Source organism: Galeopterus variegatus, unplaced genomic scaffold (assembly GCF_000696425.1).
Source record: "Galeopterus variegatus unplaced genomic scaffold, G_variegatus-3.0.2 Scaffold209, whole genome shotgun sequence".
Taxonomy (NCBI): Eukaryota; Metazoa; Chordata; class Mammalia; order Dermoptera; family Cynocephalidae; genus Galeopterus; species Galeopterus variegatus.
Genome location: NW_007726320.1, coordinates 430,804 through 449,490, shown reverse-complemented (window position 1 = coordinate 449,490; position 18,687 = coordinate 430,804). Strand labels below are relative to the sequence as shown.

Below are 18,687 nucleotides of genomic sequence, written 5' to 3'. Positions count from 1 at the left end.
CCTCAGTAACACAAACAGAAAGCAAAAAGGAGCTAGAAACCAGGGGTGGGAAGAAATTAGGGAGGGTAAGGAGGAGGGGAGAAAATGTAAGAGTAAATGGAAAAGGGAGGGGAAAAGAAGAAAAGCCATGGGAGAAGGTAACGTGGAGGAAGGAGGAGGAGAACAATATCAAAGAGCGATAAAACACACTGGCTCGGCTAGTACCAACCAGGAAGGGAAGGAAAGGGCCCAGAAGAACCAGGGCTGAGGAAGCTGTAATTATGGCTCCCAAACTACAAAATGAAATAGCCTGTAACTGCTGCACCAAGATGTCCAAAAGAAAATACCAAACAAGATACACAGATTCTCAATTTTTTCAGGTTATAATACAACATAAATTATTTTAATCAAATTACAACCCAAAGAGAGACCAGAGCCTACTCCTCACAGTTAAGAAATGGAACACAGGCTTTAAAAATCTAGCCTTCTGTAGCATTTATTTCCCTCCTTTTCCATAGAAAAGAAAAAGTGGGGGAGGAGGAAGGGAGGGAGTGGGGGAGGAGGAAGGGAGGGAGGGAGGGAGGAAAGGAGGTTGGGAGGGGTTCTGCTGGCCAATGACACACAGAGGAAAAATCCGGAAATCAGTTTTGAGTATAGTATATGCAAGCTAGATAAAAGAGGATACCACTTCCAAATACAACAGAGAAGTAGCATCTCTCCTGAATAATATTTGACAAAAATGTTCAACAGTAATTATTGCTGCTGCTGCTGCTAATAGCTAACTTTTTTTCACACTTGTTATGTGCCAAGCACTGCGCAAAGCTACTTACATGGATTATCTCATTTAATTCTCACAGTAACCATGAGGTCAAACTATTATTTTACATCTTACAGGCAAAGAAACTGAGGTTTAGGAAGGTTGATTAATTTTCCCAAGGTTACACAGCTAGGAAGTGGCAAAGCCAGAACATGAAGTTCTGTTTAACTCTAAGACTTTTAATTGCAACCCCATGATATACTATCTTTTAACTACTACAGAGAGAGAAATGTGTACTGCACAGTTCAGATCCTCCAATGTTCTGAATTGGCAACTAGACTCTGCATGGACCAACAGCTCAAACAAAGAGCTAACACTTGCTGCCATTTGTGAATAAGAGAAGAAGCTGCTAAAATGAGGCCCAGGTGGTTTTTAGTCAAACTGCAGCAGGAAGTCTGAATTACAGATTTTAAAAGCTGGATTCAAAAATCACCCTGTGATGTCAATAGGATTCCCCCACCCCAAATTTTTTATTATGGTGTCTGACAGATGAGAAAACACTACAACCCAAAGGGCTCTGAATGGAGTGGAAAAGAAGATATATGTGTTTCTTCCCTTTTGGTGCTCTTTACTCTATACCAAAAAGATCCAAACTATGCAGCAGAGAGAAGAAGCCTGCCTGACTCTACGTAAACCCTAAAGAGTTGTAGCAGCACAGCCCTGCCCACCTTTCCTGGAGACCTAAAAAACGCCCTCCACGAAAGGAAAGCAATAAGGAACCCTAAAGTAGCAGCCCCTACTAAGACCCTAGTGATGCCCAATCCACCTCACAACAGTTAAGTGTTTTTCCCCCAAGCCTTTTCCTTAAGGCTAACTATAAAGCTGCATCACCATCTTAAGGCCATCACAAGCCACAACAAGAAACAGCAAGAGGAGATAGCACAGGAGAGAAACTATAGCAAATCATTTAATCAGCAGAAAATCCTGACATTACAACATGTACTTGTCTAGGCAGGTCCCAGGCCTTCCCTCTTCCAACAGAAAAAACTGGAACTATGGAACTTTTCAGCTGCACACCCTAAGGCCTGAGCTTGAATTTTATTAATGAAATACAAGCAAACCAAACTCCTGAAATCAATCAACTCAGAGACAAGAGAAACAGCTTCTTAATATGACTACTACTGCTGTAGGGTTTCTCTAAGAAGCCTGACAGAACCTAGCATATTTACTTCTGTGAGCCTATTCTTTTATAAACTTCTACATATGTCAGACAAATCAGGCCTTCATTTCCCTCTTCTCCAGAAGAAAACTGGTTTATGGTTTAGGAAAGGAGTAGAGATTTCAGTAAGGTAGATCTAGGTTCAAATTCTCCATTCTTTTAACTTACTAAATAACTTAACTAATTTACTAGGTGATTCAGTTTCCTTACCTGTAAAATATGGAGTAAAAACCACCAACTTATTGGGGTTGTAGACAGGGTTAATGAAATAATGTCTATAAAGTACTTGGCTCAACGTCTAATCTACAGTAAATCCCTATTCTTCCCACTGATTACTGGAGCTAAGAGTTATGAGACACCCCCCGCTGCCCCTCAGGGGAATCCTAATATACTCTTTTTCTTGGCTAAGCTCTAAGGAAAGTAGTCATGTTTCAAGGTCCAAAGTTTGGGTGCTTGTTTTTCCTTCCTAGGGGCTGTTTCCACTATTGTACGAAGTAAGTTAACTCTGTCCACAAGAACTTCCCCCTGGGCCTTTTTCTCATGTAGCCTGGGCTCCTGACACATGGCCTGCAGCCTCTGGAAAAGCAGACTTTTAGGGCCTATCAATTCTTCATGCTTTCTTCTTTGTCTTTTTCTAGTTAACTATTTACTGCCCATAGGTATCCCACAGAGACAACCAGAGTGGAAGACTAGAGAGTAAAAGAGCTCATTCACTCATTCATTCCACAAACATGAATGGGGCCTCACTTATATGCCAAGCACTAAGTACCATAAAGTACATGAAAATGTAAACCTCAAGCATAGCCAGCTCATACTACACTTTACCTAACTCCCTGAATTTTTTCACTTCAGAATGCTAGATGTACACTAGTATTTAACAAACATTTGAGAGTTGGAATACTAATTTTGCCAGATTCTGCCTATCAAGAACTTATAATATCTTTTAGAAAAACTGTAAATCCTAATCATATACCAAAACCAAGTGAAAAAGAATCCTATTATTATTATCTGGATGTGTGACCCAAAGAAGTTGGTTGGTCTCTATGTTTCATTTCTTTATCTGAACGATGGGCACAAGAAAATAGACATCACACCTATTCATCTGTGTCTACACACCTTGCAGCTTTGAGAAGATCAAATTCATGAAATAATCCATTCACTTAACAAATATTTACTGAACCCCTATTCTATGCCTGGCAAAGAAGACAACAAAAGAGACAAAATCCCTGCTGTTTTTAAGCTTACATCCTAGTGCAGGGATCCAGACAGCAAATAAACAAGTAAACATGTACTATGTCAAATGGCATTAAGTATTATCCAACACAATACTTTAAGTCATACAATACTTTTGGGAGTAACTTGGCAAAATATCAGCAAGCTGAAGAAAAGTATACAATGAAGAAAAGTATACAGCAACTATAGTCCAGGTGTCTGTCCAAAAAACCTTCTTTCCTATATGCATGAGGATATGGATGTTTACCACAGCAACGAATGCTTTATTCATACAATAAAATAATATGCAAATAATAGGTATGTTGCACAACTGCAGGGGACACCACTCACATTATATTTTATGTAAATTAGTTAAAATGAACAAATCAGGTCTCCCTTCAGCAACAAGAATAAACCTCAAAAATGAAGATTAGAATAGACTTCTGGTCACGATGGCAGAATAGAAAGTCCCCAGCGTCACCCTCTCCCACAATCAACAAATTTACAACTACTAAAAAGTGATGACTTGCCAAGGTGGGGCTGCTAGAGCTCAGGGGAAGAAGAGAGACCTATGGAGTACATGAAGGAAGGAGAAGCCACAATGAGAAAGAAAGGACCACGGACCACTCCAACCATTTCGAGCCCCAACCGCGTCAGGGCTGGCCCTGGTGAGCATACGGAGCAAGAGCTGGCAAAAGCCACAGCTATGCCCTTCATATGAAGTTGCTTAGAGGCTGCAAGGGAGAAGAGGGCCTTCGGGACCCCCAGGCCAGCAAGACCACTAACAGGATTCCCTCTGAACCCACATAGCAAGGGACCACAGACAACTGTAAAAAGAAGACAGAGTCATCACAAGGGACCAGCACATGGCCCACCCCATGGGAAGTGTTTGGACTGCAGGTGGTGAGGGAGATGCCACTGGGGAACACTGGGGAACACTGGGGCACAGCATAGACAGCTGATCTGCCCTCCAATCAGCACAGGCCCACTCAGTGGAGAATAGTCAGGAGTATAGATCTGCAGGAGGTGCATTTTGCCGAAAAGACTCAGGCCCACACAAGAGTTTACACTCAGCCCGGGTGTACTGGACCCCACAAGACCCAGAAGTGATTACGAGGTCAACAATTAAAACCTGAGCTGCACAAAAAGCCTTCCCCACAGAATCAGCAGCAAAGCAGCAAGTTAGCTCAACCACAGGGCTCAAGTGCTGGTTCCCACAGGAAACTCCCCCATTTTAGAAGTAACTGGAAGACAACAAATTAGTTCCAATGCAGAGTTTAAGTAGTGGGAATAGCTAATAATTCAACACAGAACTTAAACAACAAAAAACCCACAGATCAGAGTCAAAGTTCTGATATCAACCAGTAAAGGTCTACCACCACCAAAGAACACCTATAAAACTTAGAACGGGGCCGGCCTGGTGGCGCACTGGATAAGTGCGCCGCTTGGGAAGCGCGGCTGCACTCCTGCCTGAGGGTTCGGATCCCACATACAGACCGGTTCCCGCTCACTGGCTGAGCGAGGCGCGGGAGCGACCCTGGGGGTTGCGATCCCGTTGCCGGTCCCCGGTCCGGTACGGGGGCAACACTGAGGGTTGCGATCCGTTGCCGGACACGGAAAAAGACAAAAAAAAAAAAAAAAAAAAACTTAGAACAAAATGGGCCAGCCCGTGGCTCACTCGGTAGAGTGCGGTGCTAATAACACCAAGGCTCGGTAGAGTGCGGTGCTAATAACACCAAGGCTCGGTAGAGTGCGGTGCTAATAACACCAAGGCCACGGGTTCGGATCCCATATAGGGATGGCCGGTTAGCTCACTGGGTGAGCGTGGTGCTGACAACACCAAGTCAAGGGTTAAGATCCCCTTACCGGTCATCTTTAAAAAAAAAAAAAAACTTAGAACAAAAAGTACTCCAGGCTCCGAAGCTGGGTTGGAAGGAGGGCCAAGGGCCTCAGCCATGCCCCCCAACATCTGCATCCAGCTCAGCCATGACTAAGCCACTGCTGGAAGCCCCCTGGGTTCCCCTGCTGGAATGGGGGGGGGGGGGCCACGGGCCTTGACCATGCCCCCTCTTCCTCTTCCTCCCAACCTATCCTTCTCCCCTTCTGTCTCCCCATCCCCACAGCTATTCCACAACATCTTAAAATGTAAAAAAAAAAAAAATAGTTAAAAAATAATAACATTAAAGTTTAATTTAAAAAAAACAGGATATAGGGGCCAGCCCGTGGCTCACTCGGGAGAGTGCGGTGCTGATAACACCGAGGCCACGGGTTCAGATCCTATATAGGGATGGCCGGTTAGTTCACTGGCTGAGCGTGGTGCTGACAACACCAAGCTAAGGGTTAAGAACCTCTGGTATCTTTGAAAATAAATAAATAAATAAATAAATAAATAATAAAAAAACAGGATATATATGTTACTATTTGTGTCAAATACAAAAAACAGCACATATTGTTTATAAATATACAAAAGCATATATGGGAACTTCAGGATATTATTTACCTGGAGGGCAAGAATGTTGCCAAGAAAGGTGGCTGTATCTGAAATGTTTTATTTCTATAAAAAGAGAGAGGGGAAAAAAAACCTTGAAGCAAATATAACAAAATACTAACTTCAGTTCAATTCTGAAGATGACTACACACAGGATCTGTTATATACTTTTATGAGTTCTTGAAATTTTCATAACTAAAAACTCGAGTTAAAAAAAAAATCCTGGGGCCAGCTCGTGGCTCACTTGGAGAGTGTGGTGCTGACAACATCAAGTCAAAGGTTAGGATCCCCTTACTGGTCATCTTTTTAAAAAAAAAATCCTACCATTTAATAAAAACTCTACCATTTAGTCCCTGTTCAGCACACATTTATGTGTTAAAGTACTTTGGAAATCATAAAACTCTCTGCAAAAGTTGTCCATACTACCAGTCATGTCAATAGTAGCAAATTTTAAAAATGGGACCAGCCTCTCCTTCAACTTAATACTCCTTTAAGATGACCATCACCTATACAAGGGTTCTTCAAAGTTTGTGGGAAAATAGAATTAAAAGATAATATGAATTTTTCCATGAACTTTTGAAGACCCCTCGTATCTACATCTACATCATTATACTACTTCATTGGTACCAATAACAGACATTGACTATAATAACTATTTTGCTGATCCCCTAAGATTTGACAATTATACTCTGCATTTCTATTTGGCTTTATATAGCATGTGTTCTTGGAGAGAGAGAACAGCTAATAGATGCTAAATAATAAAAGACTAGAAAATCACAATGATGATTAACAAGAGACATCATACCTTATCTAAAGCAAGACAAGGAAGATGCAGGCACTACATAATCCTTTATCAGCCAATCAAAAGATTTGCAAGCAGGGAATCTTTTCCCACAGTCCCAAACACTGAGCTAATATAGACAAACACCAAGCCTTCAAGAACAGCAAAGGAAAGGAATTAGTAGTTAGCTGAAACTGGGAAAATACTTTGGTAGCAGAGCTGCCATCTACAAGAAGACAAATAAGCATTCAGCTACGCTGAAAAAGCAAACAAAAATAAGCAGCCAGCCAATATGTATGCAGAAAGCAGACTAGGCCAAAGCAGTTTATACTTTTCTGTAAAACTGGTAACGGAGCAGGGAATAGTGGGCTAGGTCAAAAGCCCTGAAAGTTACAATGTCCATTAATAACTATAACACGTTGCTACTAATAATTGCTGCCAATTGTTGAGTACATACTGTGTCCATCACTCTGTCCCATATCTCTCTGATTCTTTGAATCTCAAACAAATTATTTATGGCATGTCTCTTCTTACTCCCCTGAATTATACAGTCCAAATGGATAGTCTATATCTAGTTCAATTTTGTATCTTCCACAGACTCTACCTAAGACCTTGCCTATAGCTGGTCCTCAGTAAATATTTATGGAATTCAACTAAAGAATACATTTTCCTGCAAATTAAAACCACAGGGAGATACCCATTTCATACCCCCTGTGATGGCTATAATCTAAAAGACAGACGATAAATGCTGGCAAGGTCAGATGGTTAGAGTACAGCCTTGTAACACCAAGGTCACAGGTTCAGACCCCACTACAGGCCAGCTTCCCCCCAAAAACACACTCACTCACACACACACACACACACACACACACACACACACACACACACACACACAGTGTTGGCAAAGATGTGGAGCAAAAGAACCTTCACACATTGCTGGTAAGAATATAAAATGGAACAGCCACTTTAGAAGACAGTTTGGGGGTTTCTTAAAAAATTAAACATAAACTTAGCATATAATCCAGCCATCCCACTCTTAGGTATGTACACAAGAGAAATAAAAACATATATCCATACAAAGACTGGTATGCAAATATTTATACCAACAGCAAAAAATAAATACATAAAAACCCAAATGTCCATCAACTGCTGAATAGATAAAATATATGGTATGTCAATACAAAAGAACGCTATTCAGCAATTAAAAGGAATGAGGTACTGATACATGCTACTACATGGATGAAACTCAAAAATATTATGCTAAGTGAGAGAAGCCAGATACTAAATACCACATATTGTATGATTCCAATTATATAAAATATCCAAAATAGGTGAAGGTACAGAGATAGAAAATAGATTAGAGGTTGCCTGAAACTGGTGAGGAGAATGGGGAATAACTGTGAATGGACAAGAGGAATCTTATGGGGATGATGAAAATCTGGATTTCAAAACTGGATTATGATGATGGTTGTACAACTCATAAAAATCATTGAATTATATAATGAAAATTTAAAATAAATAAAAAAGAATGCATTTCCTAAAACAAACAACAGAATGACAACCAAAGAGGTATTTTAAAAGTGTTAGCTAACTATAGAGAAAGGGAAGAAATGGGCTAGAGCGGGCGGAGATGGAAGATAGTCTTCTTTGAATACGCCTGGTATTCACTTTGTAAAATTTCCCTTTGGAACAATGTAAGTACTCTACATCATGTAAAATAAAATTAAAAGGGAAAAAAGCAATCCCTAAAAATTGAAAGCAAATACAAACGAATGAACTTAATTATGTACTGAACTGATGATTTAACACAGAGAGAGATTATTTCAAATGACTTTAAAATACAATGATTTGGGGCCGGCCCGGTGGCGCACTGCTATAGTGCGCCGCTTGGGAAGCGCGGCGGCGCTCCCGCCCAAGGGTTCGGATCCCACATACAGACCGGTTCCCGCTCACTGGCTGAGCGAGACGCAGGAGCAACACTGAGGGCTGCGATCCCGTTGCCGGTCCCAGCCCGGTACGGGGGTGACACTGAGGGTTGCGATCTGTTGCTGGACACGGAAAAAGACAAAAAAAAAAAAAACTACAATGATTTGTACATCCCTAGGAGATATATACGAAGGACAAAAAGAACTGCACAGAATCATAAGCTTTGAAGTAATCATGTTGTTAATAATAACATTAATATTGTTATTTTGGGGCTGGCCCATGGCTCACTTGGGAAAGTATGGTGCTGGTAACACCAAGGCCACGTGTTCGGATCCCTACATAGGGATGGCCGGTTAGCTCAATGACTGAGCTTGGTGCTGACAACACCAAGTCAAGGGTTAAGATCCCCTTACTGGTCATCTTTTAAAAAAAAAAAAATGGCTATTTTGATTCATAGGTGTCATATATAATATACATGATTTTACAGGTGTGTGTGCGTGTGTGTGCGCGCATGTATGGAAAAGGGAATAAATAATTATGTAAGGGAAAACAAAGGATATAAATACAAAGTAAAAGAGATTAAATAAAACCCTGTAATCCTAAATTTGAATTAGAAATATCATTGTAAATTCATGATTTTGTTAAAAGAGAAAAACACAAGTATCACTTAGCTCTGTCCACAGAAAAAGCCTAGAGACAATGAGCAACTCAGTGGCACTGAGACTGTGGTCAATAAGTAAAGAATTGGTTCCTCAGAGAAACTGCTAATTTCAGGCCTGGGACAGAAAATATACAAAAAGAATCTGGAACATCTCATCACACAAGAAATAAAGGAAATGATCAAAGACTACTAGGGTTATGCAAAAGGACTAAGCACCAACTTGAAAAGGCTCTTATTACCCAAAGATGGAGTTATTTGAGTATTAGGAAGAATGATAACTGTGTTTGATCAGAACACATTAAGTCTGTTAAAAATCCATGAGTCATAGTGATACCAAAAAAAAAAAAAGTCAATGAAGAAACTTTCAGTGGTCATCTTTGGAGAATCTTAGGGAACCAACTAATTATTCTGAAAACTGGTAAGTAGAGGGGAAGACAGATCATATATCCTGCCTTTCCTGTAGAAACTCTCTCTCAGAGTATTATAAAGGTATTCCAACTAAATAATGAAGGAATAATTGAATTCAAATATCATCATTTTGTAACCTCTAATGAAATAATGGAACAAGTAATGATTATCAGTAGCTGCTAAAACTATTAGGTGAAAAAAATGTAGAATGGATGAATCAGTCTGATGACATCTGAACCCACTAATCAATCACAAAAGGAGAGGCAATAGTCATTATGTGCCTCTTGACATGCAGCAATAAAAATACACAACACCACCATCCTTCCCCCCCCCAAAAGAACATGAATATGATTGAGCCTCAGGTCTATATCTAAACCATCAGTTTATGGGCGATACAATATAGGGATGGAGGACATTGTTAGAAGACATCCCAGAGATGTCATCAGCATCTTTATAAACCTTATAGGACAAAAGACCTTATTCAACAAATTGCGAGGTCAGGGGAGAATACAGGGAAGAAATTAATGCAATGTGTGGAGCTTGTTTGGATTCTGATTGAAACAAACCAATTATTTTTTTACATGAGGTAATTGAGGAAATATGAACACTGATCAAATATTTGATCATTTTAAGAAATTATTAATTTTTAAGGTGTGTTATTATTGTGGTTTGCTTAAACAAAGAGTTCTTATCTTTCAGAGACACACAATGAAATATTTATTGATGAAATTACATGAAGTCTGGGATTTCCTTCAAAATAACTTACTGGAATTTGAGGAGTAGGTCAGAATATAGATAAAATAATATTGGCCATGAGTTAATAATTGTTGAGCTAGTACATGGTAGTTCTTCATACTATCTTCTCTACTTTATAAATATTTGAAATTTTTCATAACAAATTTTTAAAGAGAAAAACCATGTTCCTGATGGAGCTGTTCTGGAAATGAACCATTCCATTAGCCTCATCTCCTCTGTCCCAGCATAGTTTTGATTAACCAATTCAGTTTTAATTCCTTGGCTGCTAAGTTTCCCTTTTTAAAGCAATTCAGTAGTAGTCAGGGTAAACAGAGACACAATGAATAGATTCTTCTTACTTCATGCCTAACACTGGGCACTCAACAGTGAGGGCAGGTGTGTGGCCAAAAATCAAACACAAAAGTTTCCTCTAAAAAAACTCCTCTGTTCATTAGGCTTCAAAAAGAGTAACTCTAGTCCTCCATGAAAGCTCAACAAAGTTTCTGTTTCACCCTGCCAGGGCACACTTGCCAAGTTCATGTTCCTGGTTATCCCTATACCCAAACCTTGCCGGAAGACACCCTGTGGTTCCACAGAAATACATGTTACCTCCACACAGTCCTAACCGTACTCATGCTGCAGACTGCCAGCATTGGCTCCAAATCAGAGCCCCAAGAAACAAGTCTATGCTGTCAGAATTTTCTCAAGGTCTTGGGAATTCTGGAACTGATGTTCTGCCTTGAACCAGCAGGTGGCGCTAATCCCCCACTAGGACGTTACATTGGCCTCGCCTCTGGTGGAGTCAGTACCTTGATACTATCTACATTAGCCTTTTCCCACCTGCTGAAGGAGTGCTTCCTCTAATCCATCAGCCTAGTGTGCAGCAATTGGGTATTGGAAGAGCTGAGAAATAGCTTTGGTTGGGCTAAAAGTGATTTAAAAGAAGAGTCCTTTTACAAAAATAGGTCTACACTTTTAAAATAGCAATCCAGTCTTTAAAAGGATTTGTCATCTTAGGAAAGCCATGTGACCACGTGAACACTCTTCAAGATGCCACTGATATTGGGTGTAATGGCTGCTGCAAAGTTGCGATTACCGACACATATACAAACCCAGCTACTAAGGTGCTACAATTAGCCAGGCTTGTTTAAAGACGATTAGAGATGAAGAAAGTCTACATCACAGCAGGATTATAAATGTCCACTCAACCCTTCTAAAGCATCAAAACCAACATCTTTCCCCACCCATCATACTCTGAGTGCCTAAAGAGCCCAGTTTTGACTCAGCTGAGCAAACGGATTTCTAATAACCAGATGCCAATGACAGGGCCAAACCACAAACATGAAAAATCCCCCATTTCATCATGCAACTAATTAGGAAGTTCTTGGTTTAGGATACAAGAGCTTGTCTCCAGGCCAATCTTAATCTTCCTTTCTAACTCCCACCCACCCCTATTCACTGTTAAATACAGAGAAGAAAGGCTCAATGCTGCCTGTGGAAGGCAGTAGAATTTTCTAGGCCATGTCCAAAAGAAGCAACAGGTAGGAACCCCAAACTTCACAAACCATACCTGGAAGTGCAAAATAATGGTCCAGATGAGGCCCAGGGTCAGCTTGGGGTTTCCATCTGTGATGTCATCATTGCGAATATTCACTAGCTTCACCTGAAAAAGAAACAAAAGCCAGTCTTAAGAGTTCTGGGCTTTTTGTTTTGATTTGATTTTTATAGATTTTCATTATTGATATACACTTAAATTGATTTTTTATAGATTTTTACTATTGATATAGACTTAAGATGATTTTTTTTTTTTTTTGGTGTACAGTTCTATGACTTTAATACATGTATAGATTCATGTAACTACCACCACAAAACAATTTCATCACCCCAAAAAGGTCCCTTGCGCTACTCCTTTGTAGTCAAACCCTGCACCTACCCCTAACTCCTGACAACCACTGATCTATTCCTGATCCCTAGTTTTGCTTTTTCCAGAATGTCATATAAATGGAATCCTACAGAACATAACTTTTTGACACCAACTTTTTTTTCACTCAGCACAATGCCCTTGACATCCCCACTCAAGTTCTTGCATATGTCAATAGTGTGTTCCCTTTTGTTGCTGAGTAGCATTCCATTGTATTAATATATTACTCTGTGTTTATTCATTCATCCACTTAAGGACATGTGGGTTGTTTCCAGTTTTTGGCAATTATGAATAAAGCTCCCATATTCGTGCACAGGTTTTTGTGTGAGCATGTTTTTATTTCTCTAGGGTAAATTCCTAGGAGTGGGATTGCTGGGTCGTATGGCATATGTTTATCATAAGACATTGTCAAACTATTTCCAGAGTGGCTGCACCATTTTGCATTCCCATCAGTAAAGCAGCCTTGCAAGCACATAGTATTGTGAGTTGCTTTTTTATCAAGTCATCAGAGCCCTGACTTTTTTTTCTTTTTTTCCCTGAGGTTAAGAGAGAGAGGGTCTGCTCCCACCTCCATTTTCCTTCCTTTGTCAGATAGTCATACCTGCCATGCCTCCCATAGCATCTTCTTTACTAACATCTCATTTTAAAATGATATGCATAGACACACAAGCCCTTCCCTCCTCTAGGGTGACCAACTATCCCAGCATGCTAGAAACTGAGGGGTTTCCTGGGACACAGGACTTTCAGTGCTAAAACTGGCAGTGTCCTGGGCAAACCATCCTACATCTACCTCAACTCCCACTAGCTTCTTCTGGCATACCCTCACGGAGATCTTTTTCAATTGTGACAACTGTCCTTGAGCTGTCCTCTCTTGTCTCTTCCACTGAATTGAAACCTGTATCTCTCTAAAGAACCCTAGTGACCTTCTCAAATGAAAGCTTCACTTCTCCCTTACACTAATGTTCACTTGGGCAAGTCCTTTCCTTTTTCTGTATCTCAGTCTCTGCTGTAAATTGGAGGTGAGGTGGAGGTGGGAGAACCTGCCCTTCCAGTTTGAGAACTCAGTTTTTCTAATCACTAACAACCCACAATTGGTGGGCTGGCAGTACCGGCTGAGTCCATATTTCTCAGTCCCACCTCTGTCAGCTTTCCCCTTTTATTGGGAAGTCTACCTTCCTTAGCCAAACCAGCTTCCAGTCTCTACTAACCCTTTCCTTAATGACTTTAGCACTTAATTCCTATTCTTTTTTCTTATTTCATCTTTTACCATCTTTCTTGGCAATTTTAGCACTCAGGTAAATGATGCAAATATCATCCTACCTGAACAATTTGCCTGCCTTATCAATTCTGATGACTTTCGTTTTACTCTCCTTTTGCCACCTGGACAGCTACAACTCACACCTCACCATTACCAAGAATTGCAGTAGAGATTCCCATGCCCTTCTCTGAGTCCACTGTTCTTACTTGTCCACGTTGCTACTCTATCATAATAACCAAATCTACTCCTTGTCCAGATTTAGACTTCTAGCTAATCAATTCTCAATTTACCTTTCACATTAAGGCCCCCTCAAGTTTCCTAATTCCATACACAGACATTCCAATGCTGCTTTCTCCAGTATCCTAACACTTCAGCAGCCTCCACTTCTCCTACCACTTTTCATTTATTAATTTATTTCAACATATATTTATTAGGTGCCAATTATGGACTATTCATTATGACAGATGCTGAAGGTAAAATGTCAAGTGAGATCATGTTCCCTGTCCTCACAGAGCCTACAGTGCATCGGAGCAAACTGAGAAATAACAAAAAAGTAATGTTATATTAAGTAAATTGCAATGGAAGCACACAGAATTTCCCAAGTTAATGAGAATTGCTGATAGAGACAAAAATGAACTGACTCCAAAAATATGATACTATTTAATGTCATGTTGACCCTTGCTGTTGCTTGGCAACCCTAGATAAACCAAATCTTTTCCATACAGCTCACTCTAAGCAGATGAACTCTCTGACTCCCTCTCATCCATCTTCCTCTCTATCACAAACCATCTCTGCATCTTCCCACCTCTTTCTGTCTTCCCAAATCTCAGAGGAAAGGGCATTTTTCTTTTCTTTATCAAAGATAACCACATCAGTTGTGCTCTGGCTCTCATCCCTCAATCCCTGGACTTGGTTTCATCAATTAAGAAGAAAAGAGAGGAAAGATATTGTGTGGAAAACAGCATGGAGAACAGAAGGACCACTAAACTGCATGTCAGGAGACCTGAGTCCAAGTCCCAGCTTTGTTCTAACTTGTGTGATTTGGGGCAGGTCATTTCACCTATCCAGATCTCAGTTTCTTTATCTATAATATGACGAAACTGGACTAGCAGATCTCTAAGGTATCTTCTATGACTTTTAATCTTCCTTATTTAGGGAGGGAATTTCTTTCTCCCTTCCTATATATCAGGCCGCAATATTCTAAATATCTCTCTGCTCTATTAAAACTGTTCTCTTAAGTCACCAATGCTTACCAGCTAAGACCTTTTTCTCAGATCCACTGTGGCATTCAACAATCCAGAACATTCCCTCATCTCCTTTTCACAATGACGTAGAATTCTGGTTTTCCCTCTTCCTGGATGCTACTTTTTTCCATTTTCTGTGCTGGCTTATTTTTTATCTTCGTTTTGACCCCCACCTAAAGTGGGCCCACAAGTTTACATCTTTAGCGTACTGTTCTCTATAAACACTCTCCCCTCTCAAGGAGGCCACAAGTTCTATGTAATGACTGCTGAATGATTTGCCCAACAATTGCTCACTAGCAAGTTAAGACTCAGAATTGGGTCAGTCGGATTTAGCATTTACTGAGGGCTTATTAGGTGAATGGAGAATATCCCTAAATAGGGCACCAATGCCAACACTTCCTGGCAAAATGGGGAAAGCATGGGATAGCCTTACCTGTCGCTGCTTTAGGAAGTCCAGAGCAATCTGCACATTCTGTAGCCTATGAAAACGCATCCTACCCTTCTCCCGGGGCTGCAAATAAAAAAAAAAAGACATGTTAATTTTAGCTATGCCAATTTACCCACACAGACCCCTTCCTCTTTCATTTCAAGGACTAAAAAACCATATAAGAATTCCTCACGGTTGAAGCCAAGTGTGGGAGCATTAAATAAAGCACCCCTTTAGAGATGGGCCTATGTGTGTTTCACCAAGCCCTCTGAGGCCCCCCAAATGCCTCGTGTACCACTATGTATCCCACAAATACACAATACTGTCTGACCACTAATGTTGAATCAGCACCGCAGGTTCTTTACAGGTTCTTCGGCAGCCATATGTGGCAGAACTTGATTCTGGATTTGAGGTTAATGGGAGTAAAGACTTTGGCTCTATAGCTCCTAAAGCCACAATTGAATGCTATTGTAGGGAAAGGGTGGAAAGTCCTAATTATATATTGCACAGTAACAGGTGGAGCCAACCTTATTACAGACCTGGCAAAAGGAGCTAGAGGTAGCTGATTTCTAACTATAGGGACTGAGGGTTGCATATGTTCAATGAACAAGATAAAAAATCCAAAATGGAAGGCAAAAATAAGGAAGTAACCAAATTCTCAGGAAGATGGGTATCACTGTAGAAAAGCCATCCTTTACCCGAGCACGAAAGACCCAGAGCAAACAAAACCTTGATGGCATAGTGCTGTTCAACATAAAACTCCAAAGAACGTTTTCTGCCAGTCACTCAATCCTGAATGCCATATAACCCAGAGGAGAGACGCCCATTGCCATCAGGTGCCTCTGATACCCTGTCCAAGCTCAACTATTACCTATTGGAAAGTAAATGAAATCTGTTTGCCTAGTGAATACCTGCAGGAAAGGCTATCTACCTTGAACTTTTTCTCGTGCTTTTATTGTACTGAAATTGGGACTGAAACATCACTCTAACTAGATTATACCCAGTTCATTTGTAAATGGCAAATCGGTACTAATTAAAGGCTGATAAAATATAAGGCAGCTTTGTTATGGATGCCTGTACAGAGGAAACACTGCCCCAGATTGAAATGGGCAAAAAGTAGCCCCAAACGTGGAAAAATAAGGATGGAAGCACCTCCCCAACACTCCTAAGCAACACTCCCAACATAGAATATCCTGTAGAGATGTTGAGACCTCCCTGGGCAACAGGGTAACTTTTAAGTCAAAGGTTTAGGGAAAAACCTTTTTAGCAAGAACCTCTTCTCAGTCATTCCAGCTAAACTAATTGTGAATATGGCTTAGAGGATGACACAGCCTGTGAAACTGAAGATTATAAGGCAATGGGAAGGGAGATCAATGAGGTGAAAATATGACAGGGAGTGGGGATATTGCCTAATCCCTGTTTCTGGAGGAAGGTTACATGCTATAATTTAAGGCCTGCAAGCAGAAAATGCTCCTCTGGTATACTGTAATCTTTACTCCTATGTGACCCCACCACCACCAAAAATAAATACCCTAAGAACATGCAAGTTAAATTTCTGTCCTCTAGAGCAACTAGAGATATTATTGACCAAGATGAGATTATCTCCATGCAGTGAGTTTGCAAACAACAGGCTGTTTTGAAAACAAATCACATGGTGTGTGGTGAGAACCTAAAGGCCAGAGAGGTGGAGAGAGAACACCAGTTAGTCTGGACTGTGGAGCTGTGAGCAATTAATTATCATGCTGTCAACTAAACTTTCCACAATTTTGCAATCTGGACTCAGACAATACAGCAAGGCCACCAGAAAGTAATGGGTCTCTAGGTCACAAAGGGACTTGATACTTCCAAACACCATTGTTGTTTTTGTGCCAACCATTCTCAGATAAGCAAAACAATTCCCACTCCAGGACTGTCTAACAATGGCAAGAGGCACAATTAGTTTTAACCACTTTCTTTGGGACCAAAATTCCCGGTGGAAAGAGAAGGCAATTGGTAACTGAGCTACTTGGAGACCTAGAGAACCTCAGACTCTCTGATGGCCCTGCAGTGCCAGCAGTGCCAGCTGGGATGCTGACATCCCCAGGAGGACCTACTACATCATCATCATCTTCCTCCTCCTGCTCCTCGCTGTTTGTATGGCGCCAGGAGGGCATGCTCACCAGACGGAGGGTCTTCAGCCCTGCTGGCTCCTTTGGCCATCAACCAAGGCAAAGATGAAACAGAGGAACAGGAAATTCACAATACAAAGATGAAAAGGAAATGAATGCAACATTTTTTTAAAAAGGTGAAAATAAATATGAAAATACCCTCCCATCTCCAAAAATGATACAAAACCAAATCAAGACCAGAGCAGATGGTTGCATTGAATATTTCTTTTGCTGAAACACATCTTCAATTCTCCAGAGACCCACCCTCTGTGCTTCTGTCAATCAACTAAGGGAGAAAAAGATGATGGGAACGACCATGAACAAGAGAGATATCTGGATGGTTTTTGGTGAAAAGATGATATCCTATGAACAAATTCATAAACACCTGTAGGTATTCAAGGGTTAGGAAAAGAAATTAGATTGGAGTAATTTTAATCTGTTTTGTAAACAATGCCCCCCAAAAGGATCACTTTTCAACATAAAATCACCACATGTTCATCAAATATACCAGCCACATTGCCCAAAATATAACTTTGTAAATGCTGAAGAATAAAGTCCAATACAATAAAAGTGAAATTCTGATTATTTATTAGATTTATAAATGAGAGCCAGAGAAGAACTAGAAATCACATGTGCTGGCTATGCTAATAAAAACTTCTGTCAGTTTTAGGCCATTAAAAAATATATAATTAATTCTATTTCAAAGCAAAAAAAGATATGAAACCAAAACTTAAGACCCAGGGGAAACCAAGCCCCAATCCTTAAGCAGTAAAATCTAATGTGCCAAATTCTGTTTTGTTTTTTTTCTTTTTCGTGACCGGTAAGGAGATTGCAACCCTTGTTGTGGTGTCGTCCGCACCGCACTCAGCCAGTGAGCTCACCAGCCATTCCTATATAGGATCCGAACCCGCGGTGGGAGCGTCGCTGTGCTCCCAGCACCGCACTCACCCGAGTGCACCACGGGGTCAGCCCCAAATTCTGTTTTTTAAACACAACAATGAGTAAGAATTCACCAAAGGCAGTGAGTGGGCTGGTTTTCACAGACTACTTGAGCTGTGCACCTCTTTAGTTCTGTCTTTCCCCACAGATACTTCCAGTATTCAACCCTGGACTTTTCTAAATGAAAATAACGTTGTCTATGGCACATGACAGAACATGAACCACGCAGGATCACCTGCTTCCATAGGCTCAAATACATGAAACAGAGTGCCCACAGTGGGTTTTTTTGATCCCTCAAAGAAAGTGTAAGAAATATCATCTGACAAGCCAAGTGGCTCGAACAGGATTTGCCTTCAGATATGTAATGTTTCCCATAAGCAATGTCTAATACATTTTGGGAGGACGCAATCATATTTAATTTTTCAAGAAGCACAAATGTATTGCATCCAAGGCTATGCTCAGGCATGAATTTCAGCACCTCTCCAAATCTGTGATACTCAATGAGTCACAGAAGGGAGAAAATGAGATGAACTGGAAGAAAAATAACTTCAAACACCTGGGCTTTTTTTTTTTTTTTTTTTTTTT

General features: G+C 40.5%; 1 protein-coding gene across 2 annotated transcripts in view; it reads right to left on the bottom strand.

Moving 5' to 3' along the window:
* Positions 1-18,687, bottom strand: part of MACF1 (microtubule-actin crosslinking factor 1) — a 352,523-nt gene that overhangs the window by 187,294 nt on the left and 146,542 nt on the right. For both annotated transcript variants that reach the window (XM_008565851.1, XM_008565852.1), the window contains exons 4-5: positions 15,023-15,100; positions 11,737-11,829 (exon numbers count right to left, since the gene is read on the bottom strand). In XM_008565851.1, coding sequence (XP_008564073.1) covers positions 11,737-11,829; positions 15,023-15,100 — 171 coding nt within the window. The remainder of the gene's footprint in view (positions 1-11,736; positions 11,830-15,022; positions 15,101-18,687) is intronic.